This window comes from Pipistrellus hanaki (genome assembly GCF_964339955.1).
Source record: "Pipistrellus hanaki genome assembly, chromosome: 1".
NCBI classification, from domain to species: domain Eukaryota; kingdom Metazoa; phylum Chordata; class Mammalia; order Chiroptera; family Vespertilionidae; genus Pipistrellus; species Pipistrellus hanaki.
Genome location: NC_140503.1, coordinates 117,590,798 through 117,605,319, shown reverse-complemented (window position 1 = coordinate 117,605,319; position 14,522 = coordinate 117,590,798). Strand labels below are relative to the sequence as shown.

The window sequence follows — 14,522 nt, the reverse complement described above, 5'->3', positions numbered from 1 at the left end:
AGGCTGGCAGGGGAGCAGTTAGGCATCAATCTGGCTAGCATGGGAGTGGTTAGGGGGTGATCAGGCTGGCAGGCTGAAGTGGTTATGGGCAATCAGAAAAGCAGGCAGGTGAGCAATTAGGAGCCAGCAGTCCTGGATTGTGAGAGGGATGTCTGACTGCCCGTTTAGGCCCGATCCTAAATGGACAGTCGGACATCCTTCGAGGGGTCCCAGGTTGAAGAAGGTGCAGGCTGGGCTGAGGGACACCCCCCCACCATCCACGAATTTCATGCACTGGGCCTCTAGTATTTCACCCTATATAATAAAAGGATAACATTCCAATTGATCTTAACGAGTCTAGGAACAACCATTCACTATGACATGCACTGACCCACCAGGGGGCAGATGATCAATGCAGGAGCTGCCCCTGATAGTCAGTGCATTCCCACAGGGAGAGCTCTGCTGAGCCACAACTGGGCTCACTGAAGATATCTGACTGCAGCTTGGGCCTGCTCCCCAGATGGAGCAAACCTAAGCCACAGTCAGACATCCCCCAAGGGCTCCTGGACTGCCAGAGGGATGTCTGACTGCCATCTTGCGCCTGATCCCCTGGGGAGCAGGCCTAAGCTGGCAGGTGGACATTCCCTGAGGGGTCCCAGGCTGCCAGAGGGTGCAGGCCAGGCTGAGGGACACCCCCCTTCCCCAGTGCATGAGTTTTCATGCACCAGGCCTCTAGCATAATAAAATGAAATGTGGCAATATTCAAATCTACATCACTCAGTGAACAAGTCCTTTCTGAATGACCCATGCAACAACTTTTAATGTAATGGAGTATAGAATGTTCACTGATATGGTTTCAAGAGTCCACATTGCAACCAATCTTTAAGAAACTACTATCTGCCCTAACTGATTTGTCTCAGTGGATAGAGCATCAGCCTGCGGACTGAAAGGTCCTAAGTTCAATTCCGGTCAAGGGCATGTGTACCTTGGTTGCGGGCACTTCCCCAGTTACCGTGTTTCCCTGAAAATAAGACATCCTCCAAAAATAAGACCTACTTACAGGTTTCCTTCTGAGTGAAATATAAGACATCCCCCCAAAAATAAGGCCCCTAGGCTCTGTCTCAGAATGAAAATTAATTTACCGTAAACTAGTCGCTAGGGCCGCCCTAACTGGCGTCTAGCAACCAGTGACATTACGCGGAGTCCTGACTTCACTGCTGTGTGGAGGCGGAGCAGACAGCTGCATTGCAAATGCACTGCGAGCAGGCTACCTTGACAAGAAGTACTCATTTAAAGACAGTGCTATGGCTAAACATGAGAGATTTGGGCCACTGATTCTGAAAGAAATGGAGTCACAAGAAATTCACCAGGAAATTCAGGAATTGGATTGTTATGATGATGTTCCAGAAGATGATGACATGATTGCATTGAATAAATGAGTAAATTCTTGATACTGTAGGATTCACAGTTTGTCCAGTTTGTGTTGACAACCACCGTACTACTGTACCGTATACAGGTAATAAATTTCCTTTGTTTTCATTTAACAATAAATGTGTACCGTATTCTCCTTCATGGAAAAATAAGACATCCCTTGAAAATAAGACCTAGCGCATCTTTGGGAGCAAAAATTAATATAAGACACTGTCTTATTTTCGGGGAAACAGGGTAGGAGGTGTGCAAGAGGCAGCAGATTGATGTTTCTCTCCCATGGATGTTTCTAACTTTCTATCCCTCTCCCTTCCTCTCTGTAAAAAAATCAATAAAATATTTTTTTTAAAAAAACCTTCTATCTGACAAATTATGATATAGCATCAAAGAAAATTATTCATAATTTAATGCATAGGCTATGGAAAATACTTTCCAACTATGAAGCCAAATATTCTCATACAAAATAAAATCCAACAACAGGTTAAATGCAGAAGCAGGTATGAGAATCTAGCTTTCTTCTATTAGTTACTAAAGAAATTGGCAATAATGTAGAACCAATAGAGGCCCGGTGCACGAAATTCGTGCAAGGAAGGGGGGTCCCCTCAGCCCAGCCTGCACCCTCTCCAAGCTGGGAACCCTTGGGGGAATGTCCCTGGGATTGGGCCTAAGCTGGCAGTCGGATACCCCTCTCACAATCCTGGACTGCTGGCTTCTAATCGCTCACCTGCCTGCCTGCCCCTAACGGCGCACGTCCCCACCCCCACCCCCCGCTGGCCTGGTCACCCCTTATTACCCTCCCTGCTGGCTTGGTCGCTCCTAATTGTCCCCCTACTGGCCTGGTCACCCCTCATTGCCCCCCCCGCCCCCGCCAGCCTAATCACTCCCAATTGCACCCCACCACCACCAGCCTGGTCACCCTTCAGGGCTCCCTCCCGACCTGGTCACCCCACGCAGCCTGCTTGTTCAGTTGTTTAGTCATCCCTCACTAACCCCCCTGCTGGCCTGGTCATAGGCAGCCATCTTGTGAGAGTGTGAGGATTAATTTGCATATTACCTCTTTATTATATAGGATGCCATTCTTCTCACTAAACTGTTTTGCTTTGGAAATCTATGGTTATTTCTCAAAAAAATATCTTAATGTGCCCTGACCAGGAATCAAACCCACAATCTTCAGGTGCACAGAGGACATTCCAACCAACTAGACAGGACTATATGTTATTTTATTTTTGTTTGTTGTTGTTTTTTTAAGCATGTTTTTATTGATTTTCTAGAGGGAGAGGGAGAGATAAAACATCAATGATAATGAAACAATGATTGGCTGCCTCCTGTAAGGGAATTGAGCCTGCAACCCAGGTAGCTGCCCTGACTGGAAATAGAACCAGTGATCTCTTGGTGCATGGGTCAATGCTCAACCACTGAAAAACACCAGCCAGATGCTACATGTTATTTTAAATGCACTAATAAATATTTTAAACTTCTTCATTTTAATTTTTTATATAGTTAATACTGATAGATTTTACCCATCTAAAGAAAAGTTCTCTGGCATCCTCAATATTTTTGAGCACATGAAAGAGTCCTGAGCCGAAACCGGTTTGGCTCAGTGAATAGAGCGTTGGCCTGCAGACTGAAGGGTCCTGGGTTCGATTCCAGTCAAGGGCATGTACTTCGGTTACGGGCACATCCCCAGTGGGGGGGGGGGGGGGGGTGCAGGAGGCAGCTGATCGATGTTTCTCTCTCATCGATGTTTCTAATTCTCTATCCCTCTCCTTTCCTCTCTGCAAAAAATCAACAAAATATATTAAAAAAAAAAAGAGTCCTGAGTTCAGCACTGTTGATCTATATCACAGAAAATTATTCAAGAGATAAAGACAGACATTCTAATTTAACACACTATCACCTATATCTTTTTTCAGTAAGACTTAGAAAATTGATTTTAATATAAAGATTTTAAAAATATTTAGTAGGAAGCATAGTTCATAACCACAACAAAAGAAATATGAATAAGTAAATCAGAGGTTTTTAAAATATACACATTTTTATTGCTGATAGTATTACAGAGGACCTTTATCTGTCCCCGTTTGCCTCCAACCACGCCCTGCACCATCCCAGGCCTTCAACACATTATTGTGTATCCAAGGTCTATGCATAAGTATGTAAGTTCTTTGATTAATCTCTTCCCGTTCTCTGTTCCCCCCTTCCTTGAGATTTGTCAATCTGTTCCATGCCTCCATGTCTCACCCTTTTATGTCAGTTTATTTTTTTTCACTAGATTTTACATATGAGTGAGATCATGTGATACTTGTCTTTCTCTACATAGCATAATACTCTCCAGGTTCCTCAATGCTGCCTCAAAGGTTAAGAGATCCTTCTTATTTACCAGTTAATAATGTGAATTTTTTTCAATAGATGGAGTTATATATATGTTGATGTATATGCAATTTGATATGTATGTTACTTTGTTGTACTGACAAGCTTCAAAACTTCATATATCAAATTTTCTAAAGGTGTTATCATAGATATTTTACACTTAAAAATGTCGAATTTTGTGCCAAAAAAAAAAGAGCATTTGGGGAAGTTTTCATTCGTTACTTTATTTTGAAGAAAAAGTTATATACTTAGGGAAGCTTAAGGTGAACATGCTCCATCTCAAGATACTTATAAACACTGGTTTAGACGCTTTAAAAGTGATGATTTCGATGTGAAAGACAAAGAATGTCCAGATCAACCAAAAAAGTTTGAAGACCAACCATTATTGGATGAAGATGTGTGTCACACTCAAAAACAACTTGCAGAAAGATTAAACATTATTCAGCAAACAATTTCCGATCATTTTCAAGCAATGTGAAAGATTTTAAAGGAAGGAAAATGGATGCCACATCAACTGAATGAAAGACAAATAGAAAACCAAAGTCATCAGTAAAATGTTGCTTCAATGGCACAAAAGAAAGTCTTTGTTCATCGAATTGTAACTGGCAATGAAAAGTGGATTTATTTTGAGAATCCCAAATGCACAAAATCATGGGTTGATCCAGGTCAACTATCAACATCAACTACAAGGCCAAATTTCTTTGGAAAGAAAACAATGCTCTGCAGGATCAGGAAGGTGTGGTGTATTATGAGCTTCTAAAATCAGGTGAAACCGTTAATACTGATAGCTATTGTAATCAATATGAACCACACTCTGATCATGAAACAACCAGAATGTTCCAGAAGACACTGCAAAGTAATTTTACTTCATGATAACGCACCATCACACACTTCAAAACCAGTTAAAGACACGTTAAAAGTTCTTGCCTAGCCCTAGCCACATTTGGCTCAGTGGATAGAGCATCGGCCTGCAGACTGAAGGGTCCTAGATTCAATTCCCATCAAGGGCATATACCAGGTTGTGGGTTTGACCACCAGTAGAGGCCATGCAGGAGGCAGCTAATCTATGATTTTCTCTCATCATTGATGTTTCTATCTCTCTCTACCTCTCCCTTCTTCTCTGAAAATCAATGAAAATATATATATATATATATATATATATATATTTTTTTTTTTTTTTTTTTTTTTTTTTTTTTTTGCCTGGGAAGTATTAACCCACCTGCCATATTCACAAGACCTTGCTCCTTTAAATGACCACTTGTTCTAATCAATGACACAAGCACTTTCTGAGCAGCACTTCAAAACATACAAAGAAGTAGTGGCGCAATGGTAGCGCGTCTGACTCCAGATCAGAAGGTTGCGTGTTCAAAACATACAAAGAAGTAGAAAATTGAGTCTCTGAATGGTTTGCCTCAAAACAAGAAAAGTTTTATTGGGACAGTATCCACAAATTACTACCTGAAAGATGGGGGAAATGTTTAGCTAGCGATGGACATTACTTTGAATAAAGCACTTTTGGTGGTTCTCTTGAAATTATGGTGTTTTCTTTGATTATAAAATCCACATTATTAACTGATACTCTTAGTATAGCTGCATAGGATTCCATGGTATAGATGTACCACAGCTTTTTTATCCACTCATCTATTGATGGGCACTTGGCTGTTTACAGATCTTAGCTATTACAATTTGTGCTGCTATGAACCTAGGGGTGCATATATTCTTTCTGATTGATGTTTCAGGATTCTTAGGATATATTCCTAGAAGTGGGATTGCTGGATCAAAGGGCAGTTCCATTTTAAATTTTTGTGGGGAAAACTCCATAGCTTTCCATAATGGCTACACCACTCAGCATTCCCACCAGCAGTGCACTAGTGTACCTTTTCTCCACATGCTTACCAGTACTTGTTGTTGATTTATTGATGGTAGTCCTTTTGTCTGGTGTGAGGTAATACCTCATCGCAGTTTTAATTTGCATCTCTCTTATAAATTGGTGACATTGAGCATTTTTTCACATGTTTATTGGTCATCTGTATGTCCTCTTTGGAGAAGTGTCTATTCAGGTCCTTTGCCCATTTTTAAAAATATATATTTTATTGATTTTTTTTACAGAGAGGAAAGGAGAGGAATAGAGAATTAGAAACAAACATTAATTAGCTGCCTCCTGTACATCCCCAACTGTGGATGTGCCCACAACCAAGGTACATGCCCTTGATCGGAATCGAACCTGAGACCCTTGAGTCCACTCTATCCCCTGAGCAAAACCAGTTAGGGCCCTTTGCCCATTTTTAATTGGATTGACTTCCTTTTAGTTGTATGAGTTCTTTACATATTTTGGGTAGTTAATCCTATATCAGATGTACCATTGGAAAATATGTTCTCCTAGGGTTCACTTTTCATTTTTTGTTGCTGTTGTTAAATCCTCATGAGGATACTTTTCTTTTCAAAGAGTAGAAACGGGGGGGGGGGGGGGGGGGGGGGAGAAAGAGAACTGATGTGAGAGAGACTGTCAGAGACAGCAGGAATACTGCTCACTCTACCTTATTCTGAGTCCATGTATTCTTCTCAATTCTTCCCAATTATGCCAGGGCAGGTCCTTCTTGAACCCTGACCACTGTACTAACTGTTGGGAACTTAGTCCAACAAGTATCAAAAACACAGGTTAATTCTCGATGGTGGGGCAGACAGAGAAGCCATGAGAGGTTGCAGTGTATAATAATGAGTATTTATTGCAGAAGCCAGTGGCCATATGGCTGTCAGACAAAACAATTCTCCACAGCAAAGTCCATGCAGACACGCAGGCAGACACCAGCTGGTTAACATGTACATCTTTCCCACAAAAGCAGCATTAGTCTCTGTACCCACAGCTATTATCTGAGCAGCTGCACACTGCCCCCTAGACTCACCACCTTACATCATAACGTACCTGAAATCTCCAGCGTGGCAGTTTCTCCTGTCTCCCCTGCCCAGCACCCTGGCTGGTCTCTGTAGCCTCACATAGTAACTGCCTCTGAGATTCTCTCTTCCAGCACACTGGCTGGTTAACCTGGTAGCTATATCTGAGCTCCCTATGAGTTCTTAGCCTTATATCATGGCAGTACCAGCTCTCAGCTCCTTCTGAGCTCTCTAGCCTCTCCCACACATATAGGAGCTACATTTTCTGTGCTTACCGTCTCTGCTTCTTTGAGCTCTCTGCCCAGCTTGCTCTCTCCCCTGGTCAGTGACAGCTTATATACATGATCAAACAAGCTCCAACAAGAGACACACTTTGCCATCAGCATTTGCTACAGAAAGGGACTTCTGTGCAATTCAGTTAGGCTTCCCAGAGACCAGTATCAAAAGCTAATAAGGGTTCCCAGGCTCAGAGTCTGATGATTCTCAAGCTCAGGGAGACCTTAGCCATTCTGGTGTATTTACAACAAGGACTCTATGCTCTCATTGGCCTTGACTATCTGGGGACACAGGCATGGTTCCCACAGAGACACATCAACTGGTTGCCTCCTCCAGGCACCTCGATGGGGGGGGGGGCAGGGAGTAACCCGAAATCAAGGTATGTGCCTTTGTCTGGGAATTGAACCCAACCCTTCAGTGTGCAAGTCAGCACTCTAACCACTAAGCAACACCTGCCATCATTTAGATGATGGTTTCTTTTGCTGGACAGAAGCCTTTTAATTCAATGCAGTTCCATTTGTTTATTTTTTCCTTTGCTTCTCTTGCCCTAGATGTTATCGGCAAAAATTCTGCTCCACCAGATGTCTTGAGATTTTGCTGCCTATGTTGTCTTCTCGGATTTTTATGGTTTCACAGCTTACACTGTGAATATATTCCTGTGTATGGTATAAGTTTGTGGTCTAATTTCATCTTTTTGCATGTGCTTGTCAAATTTTCCCAACACCATTTGTTGAAGAGAATCAAAGATTTATCTCTCCCCCTCCCCCCTCACAAAAGTGAAAAACTCAAAAATAAACTAATGAAAACATGAGATTTGCAGGGCTGGAAGTGAGAAACAAACTACTAAAAACCATCAGAATTGTCACTTTGGACATAATCTGATTCAAATATCGTTTTATAGAGGATTAAGTATAGTTAAATGCTGGTGAAAATATAGAATGAGAAACAGAACCAAGTTTCCACACTGCTTGTACAGTCCATGTAAACTTTTGAGAGCTTTATGTGCTAGGCATTGGGCAGGCACTGGAGAAACAGAAATATACAAGAAAAGCCTAGACCTGCTTTCTTAGAGAACAGCATCAATTGTCAAACAGGAATAATGCGTGTTACAGAGGAAATATAAAGGATTCCATGGGAGTTCTTAGAGCATGTACCTTGGTTGCAGGTTCCTCCCCTGCTCGCAACCAATGTTTCTTTTACATCAATAATTCTGTCTTTCCCTCTTTCTTCTACTCTAAAAATCAATGGGAAAATATCCTCGGAGGATTAAAAAAATAAATAAAAACAAAAGTGCAACTGTAAAAGTTCTACCCAGAACTATCCAATATGTCCTAATCTCTTCAATCACTGTCTATTTTTGCCTGAATCTAGTTTGTGTAGAAATCAAAATGTTCCAAAACATTTTTTTAATTTTTTTTATATACTTAATTGATTTTTTACAGAGAGGAAGGGAGAGAGATAGAGAGCCAAAAACGTCGATGAGAGAGAAACATTGACCAGCTGCCTCTTGCACACCCCCTACTGGGGATGTGCCCGCAACCAAGGTACATGCCCTTGACCGGAATCGAACCTGGGACCCTTCAGTCCGCAGACAGACGCTCTACCGCTCTACCACTCTACCGCTGAGCCAAACTGGTCTGGGCCAAAACATTTTGTTTTGTTAACTTCTAATGGTTTTACAAATTTTATAATCAAAGTAAAGCTGAATCCGAATAGGGGGGGAAAAAAAAAAAAAAAACCACAGGTAAGGCCAAAACTGGTTTGGCTCAGTGGATAGAGTGTCGGCCTGCGGACTGAAAGGTCCCAGGTTCGATTCCAGTTAGTTGTGAGCACATCCCCAGTAGGGGTGTGCAAGAGGCAGCTGATCGATGATTCTCTCTCATCGATGTTTCTAACTCTTTATCCCTCTTTTCTTCCTGTCAAAAATCAATAAAATATATCAAAAAAAAAAAAAAAAGATAGAAAGAAAGAAAAAAACAGATAAGGATACACAGAAAGAAAAAGGATCCACTGAGCTCAGGGAAAAAATAGTCTATAATTCCTATAATTCAACACTTCAATTGCCAAAGCAACCATCCCCAAATTACACACATACCAGTTGTTATATTTGCCACTTGGAATTCAGGAGAAAAAAATGGTAAAATAGTTGTCAGGTAAATAGTTCCAGACATGCCCAACAAGAGTCATTTCTAAACATAGTCTGAGTTCTAGACTCATTTACAGCTGGAGGCAGTGTGGTATAGAAAGAGCACAGCTGTGGAACCTGTGGAACCTGTCAGAGTTGGGCAGAAATCCTAGCTGCCAATTACTATCTGATCCAACAAAATTCACTTAACTTTTTTGAGTCCTAATTTCCAGATTTTTAAGAGAATATTGCTTTCCCTAACCGGTTTGGCTCAATGGATAGAGCGTCAGCCTGCAGACTGCGAGATCCCAGGTTTGATTCCGGTCATGCCATGTACGTTGGTCGTGGGCACATCCTCAGTAGGAGGTGTGCAGGAGGCAACAACTGATCGATGTTTCTCTCTCACTGATGTTTCTAACTCTATTCCTCTCCCTTCCTCTCTGTAAAAATAAATAAATAAATAAATAAATAAATAAATAAATAAATCTTTAAAAAAAAGAGAGAAAGAGAATATTGTCTATCATAGAGAGGTTTTACAAGGAGTAAAGATAATACAAATCAACAAGCAGCATCTATGACAAAAATAAGTACTCAATAAATAGAAGTATGTATATTACCCGCATCCCTTCTTTATTACCTTCTCTGTTACCATCTTTTTGTATCCCCTATCCTGCAGTAAGCACCCTAACTCAGCATTCATTAAATAGAACTTAGAATATACAATCAGAAAATCTGCATTTGATTCTAGGCATTATCTCTTATGAGATATGGAACTTTAAGTACTGAATTACTCTGAACCTTAAATTGCTCATGATAAATAAGTATTTTAATAATTGACTTCATTTATAAATTGGTATAAATTGTTCAGTACAGAAATTTTAGCTTTTACCTATTCCAAAGTGCTCCTACTCAAAAATATCTTCTCCAAGATAAAGTGTGCACAATGAGCAAATGAGCATAAACTGATGTCATAGGAGGAAGAAATAAACTACTAAGTAACTCACTGATGAGATCCCTTTTATATTCCCAAACTTTAAGATATACTTGTTAACCTAAATAAAACTCATTTATTGAAGGAAATCCAAGTCAAAATTTTAAATTAAGATGTTTCTGCCCTTACCCAACATAGCAATTTGCATTCTGAGAAACCTTTCTTAAGCAGTCTCTACTCATTTTAGCTTAGCTCACTTCCTATTCCCCCACAATAGTCTCCATGATAAAGGCAGCGTGGACCTTTAGTAGAGTGAATAGAACTGTCTAGATAAGTGTGTTCAAATTGAAGACCAACTGTCCTTGACATAATCTACTAAAAACATTCAAACTGGCCAAAAGATGGAAAAAAGGCAAAGATTTTTCTTTGTCTCTCTATAAAAAACACTTTCTATTTTAAATGTTATTTCCCTGAAACAATTTCAAAAATCCTGTCCTGTTTGAGAGAATGTACTTTTTGGACAAATTTTGCTATTAATAGTACAATTTAATAATTAAAGTCATTAGGAAGTAAAAAAAAAAAACTAATGAAGAACTCAAAGACTCAACCACACTACAGCCAAAAGAACCTGTCAACGAAACACCTTAGAAATCTAGCCTAGCTGGTTTGGCTCAGCGGACAGAACATCAGAATGCCAACTGAAGGACCCCAGGTTCTATTCAGGTCAGGAGCACATTGCCTGGGCTGTGGGCCCGATCCCTGGTGGGGGGCATGCAGGAAGGCAGCGAATCAATGTTTAGCTCATCATTCATGTTTCTATATATCTCTTTTTCCCTTCCTCTTTGAAATTAATAAGAATCTATTTTTAAAAAATACTTTGGTGTAACTGGACTGTACTTCCAAATTGTAGAAAAACAGCAAAATGAAAACGGAATTCTCAATATAAAAATCACCTAGGCAATAATTTAACTAACCTTAAGAAAATTCTCAAAACGTTAGCAACATATTTTCCCTGAGAGGAGATTATTTATGTAGGGTGCTGATTATAACCCAACTAAGTATACAAATAATACAGAAAGATCTCAAAAGACATTCAAATTAGTATTTTTAGTTTTCTTGGTACCCTATGCACAGCACCAAAGTTAGCAGTACAACAGCTCACAAATCAGCTACCACATCAACTTCCACAAAATCTTCATCTTTTTCTAAGCCTGTCTGAGCCTCAGGATGGCACCTAATGCATCATGCAGTCCAAAGTTGAAAGACTACTAAAATAAACATCTCTTTCCCCCAGTAACACTAAAATACCTCACTGATGTAAAGTTTAGGACCACAAAAAAGAAAATTGGAGCCACTACTGGTGGCTCTTGGTACCATGGTACTAATAGTACTACCATGTTTAAAAGAGGCTACATGAGAAATAATATGGCTTATTTTAATCAGGGATATTACCAATAAGTCTAAAAGTGCTTCAAAGTTACATGATGGTAGCAGGAAAAGGAAAGCGGTCAGGTGTGTGTGTGGGGGGGGGGGGGGGGGGGGAGACCTTTACAGCAGACAACTACCTGGAAAAGAAATAGTTTATCCAACTACCAGACAGGATAAAACATGTTTGCATTTGCCAATACTTAGTAGTTACCACACCATATATTTGTCAGACTTTCCAACATGCAAAACAAACAAATAAAAAAAGCCACCTTTGTGAAGTACTTATCTTCTGACTTCTATAAAGAAATTACTTCTAGAATGGGGGCAAATTAACTTCCTCCCCTATCTCCTTGACTCAATTAAAATCCTTAATACCTTCAGCAAACTAAGTCACCTCAATTTGAAAGCTTTTCATGTTAAGTTGAATAAAAGTTATTATTCTATTTTAAAACTATATCCACACTCCTAGACTTTAGAATATTTTTAAAAGGCTAAATATAAAGTTTGTGAAAACAAGAAATACAGTAGATAAGGCAGTCATTCAACAAGTTTATCAGTAAAATTCCTCAAGTTTAAAAAAAGTGAGATAAATTCCTAGTAGTGCTACTGAAGATACAATGTTACTAATATGGAAACTGAGAAATATTCAAAATATTCTGAAAACAGAATCTCCTTCTAAAAATAAGGAGGAGGAAAAGCATTTGCCAACATAGAAACTACTGGTTCTTAAAAATGATAATCACATGGGAGGCTTTCTATAAATACTTTAGTTCTGAATTGCAATAATCCTAATCTTTCAAAGCATATTTTGGCCGGGACCGGTTTAGCTCAATGGATAGAGCGTCGGCTTGGGGACTGAAGGGACCCGGGTTCGATTCCAGTCAAGGGCATGTACCTTGGTTGCGGGCATATCCCCTGTAGGGGGTGTGCAAGAGGCAACTGATCGATGACTCTCTCTCATCGATGTTTCTAACTCTCTATCTCTCTCCCTTCCTCTCTGTACAAAATCAATAAAATATATTTAAAAAAAAAAAAAAGCATATTTTGGTCATGCCTTATCACTAACAAGAGAATTTTTGGTGCCATTATATTGATAAGAGTATTCTGCTACTTTTTTTTACTTCAACTACAAACTGTTGGCTTATAAAAAGATCCATAAACCAAACAACCACACCATAATTCACTTTCAATCATTAAAATAAAAACTAACAAGTATCTGTCGTAGTTAAGGTCCCCAACTTTTTCTAATCTACAATAACTAATACCGTATGGTTCTAAAACTGCATATGTACGGTAATCAATTTGGAGGCATATTATATGCAATTTATTAAGTTGGAAAGAGAGAAACCTTCAGGAAATAAGCAACCGGCGATTACACCATTCTAGTTTATTTAAGAAGCCAACAATTCAATAACTTTTGGGGAAGGGAGAATTTAAGACATTTCCCAAGCAGTTAAAAATCATTCGTTTTATAATAACGATAGCCCTAACAACCTCTGGACATACACTGTGGGGCGGAAGTGAAAACGTTGGGGGGTTGGGGGAGAGCCCGACTTGAAAACGGGCAGGCGGACAGATGCAAACCTCCAATTAGAGGAATTGTGAGGCGAACTTCTCTTAAACGTCCTCCCTCGTTTCCCACCCGCTTCCTCCTCTCCTCGGGGAGGTCTGTGTAATTGTGACTCATGACAAAATTTTTAAGCAAATAAATAAATAAATAAGAGACACACCCTCTGGGTTGAACTGACATAACCGCCCCCGCGGCACCCTCCCTCCCCGGACACACACCCCGCTTCTCCTCTCCCTCCGGCGGCTCCTCCCCGCGCCTCCTCCCAGCCTCTCCCTCTCCCCGCGCCCTCCGGCCCGGACCCTCCCGGAGCGAGGCACCGAGGCTGCCGCTGGGCTCCGGCACGAGCCGGCGGAGGGCGGGCTGCTGCCGGCCACTCGGGGGCCGAGCCCGCGGCGGGGCTCCCCCGCCCTCGCCCGTGCTCTCTCTCCCCTCCGATGGGTTTCAGCCACCTCCGCCACTTCCTGTATCGCAGGCGACTCCCTCAGCGCGACCGCCGGCCGCCTGGGGCTTGCGGCGGTGCCGGCGGCCGCGGCGGTGCCGGCGGCTCCACACCCCGCCCAGGGCGGCGGCCCCGGCCCGGCCCGGCCGCTCACCTGTATGTAGTTGTTCTCACAGTAGTCCGCCACCCGGGTCAGGTTCTGGTAGCTCTCGATCAGCGCCCTCTTGCCAGACGGGATTTCCTCCTCTAGTAACATCTGCAGCTCTGCCATTTTCCTCCCCTCCGCATCGCTCCCTCTCGCGTTAAAGAGACAGGCGGCCGGTCCGCGGAGGCTCCGAGCTCGCAGCCCGGATACAAACCACTCACCCGCCCTCCCGCCCAGTATTGTGGGGCTGCGCCTCCTCCGCTTCCTCCTCGCGGTCCCCACCCCCTCCACCCACTTCGCGCGACGCTTCCTGCTCGTTCTCTCGCGAGCCTTCAGCTTTGCCCTCCTCCTCCCCGACCACAGGCTTTTTTTTTTTTTTTCCTCTGACACTACCTTCTGGGGATTGTAGTTTCCCATAGCCTCCCCGTCGAAAGCGCATGCGTCCTAAAGAGAACACGACAGGGGAGTTGGGAGAGAGGGAAAGTGCGGAGTTTCCTAAAAGCTCCTGAAGGAGGCGCCTCAGGGTGATTCCAGAGAAGAAAACATCCCCCCCCTTTCCCCAAGAAGACTGTGAAACTGCAAAACTTTGAACATGGAGCCGACCTCACCCCATGCTACCAAACTTTATTCAGGATTATCATAGGTCTAAATATAAATGTAAAGCAATAAAGTTTCTGTAGGAAAGCATAGAGTAATTTCACAAGCTTGGGCAGACAAAAGTTTCTTAACTAGAATACAATTAGTACTAACAAAAAAAGGGGGGGAAATGATAAATTGCTCTTTATTAAAATGAAAATACAACTCATTTTTTTCCTGTTGCTGTTATAACAAATTTAACAACAAGACTAAACTAATTTACTCTCTTACAGATCTGGAAATCAGAAGTCTTGGTTGGCTAAAATTAATGTGGAGATAGGGCTTTGTTCCCTCTGGAGGTGCTAA

At 41.6% G+C, this 14,522-nt stretch overlaps 1 protein-coding gene across 8 annotated transcripts in view; it reads right to left on the bottom strand.

Moving 5' to 3' along the window:
• ABI1 (abl interactor 1) overlaps window positions 1-13,854 on the bottom strand; it is a 97,236-nt gene extending 83,382 nt beyond the window's left edge. For 6 of the 8 annotated variants that reach the window (XM_084870316.1, XM_084870318.1, XM_084870320.1 and 3 more), the window contains exon 1: window positions 13,590-13,844. In XM_084870316.1, the coding sequence (XP_084726442.1) occupies window positions 13,590-13,706 (117 nt within the window). In that variant the 5' untranslated portion in view covers window positions 13,707-13,844. Of the gene's footprint in view, window positions 1-13,589 lie in introns of all 8 variants that reach the window. The other 2 variants (XM_084870317.1, XM_084870319.1) reach the window with 1 other exon arrangement.
• Window positions 13,855-14,522: the final 668 nt, after the last annotated feature.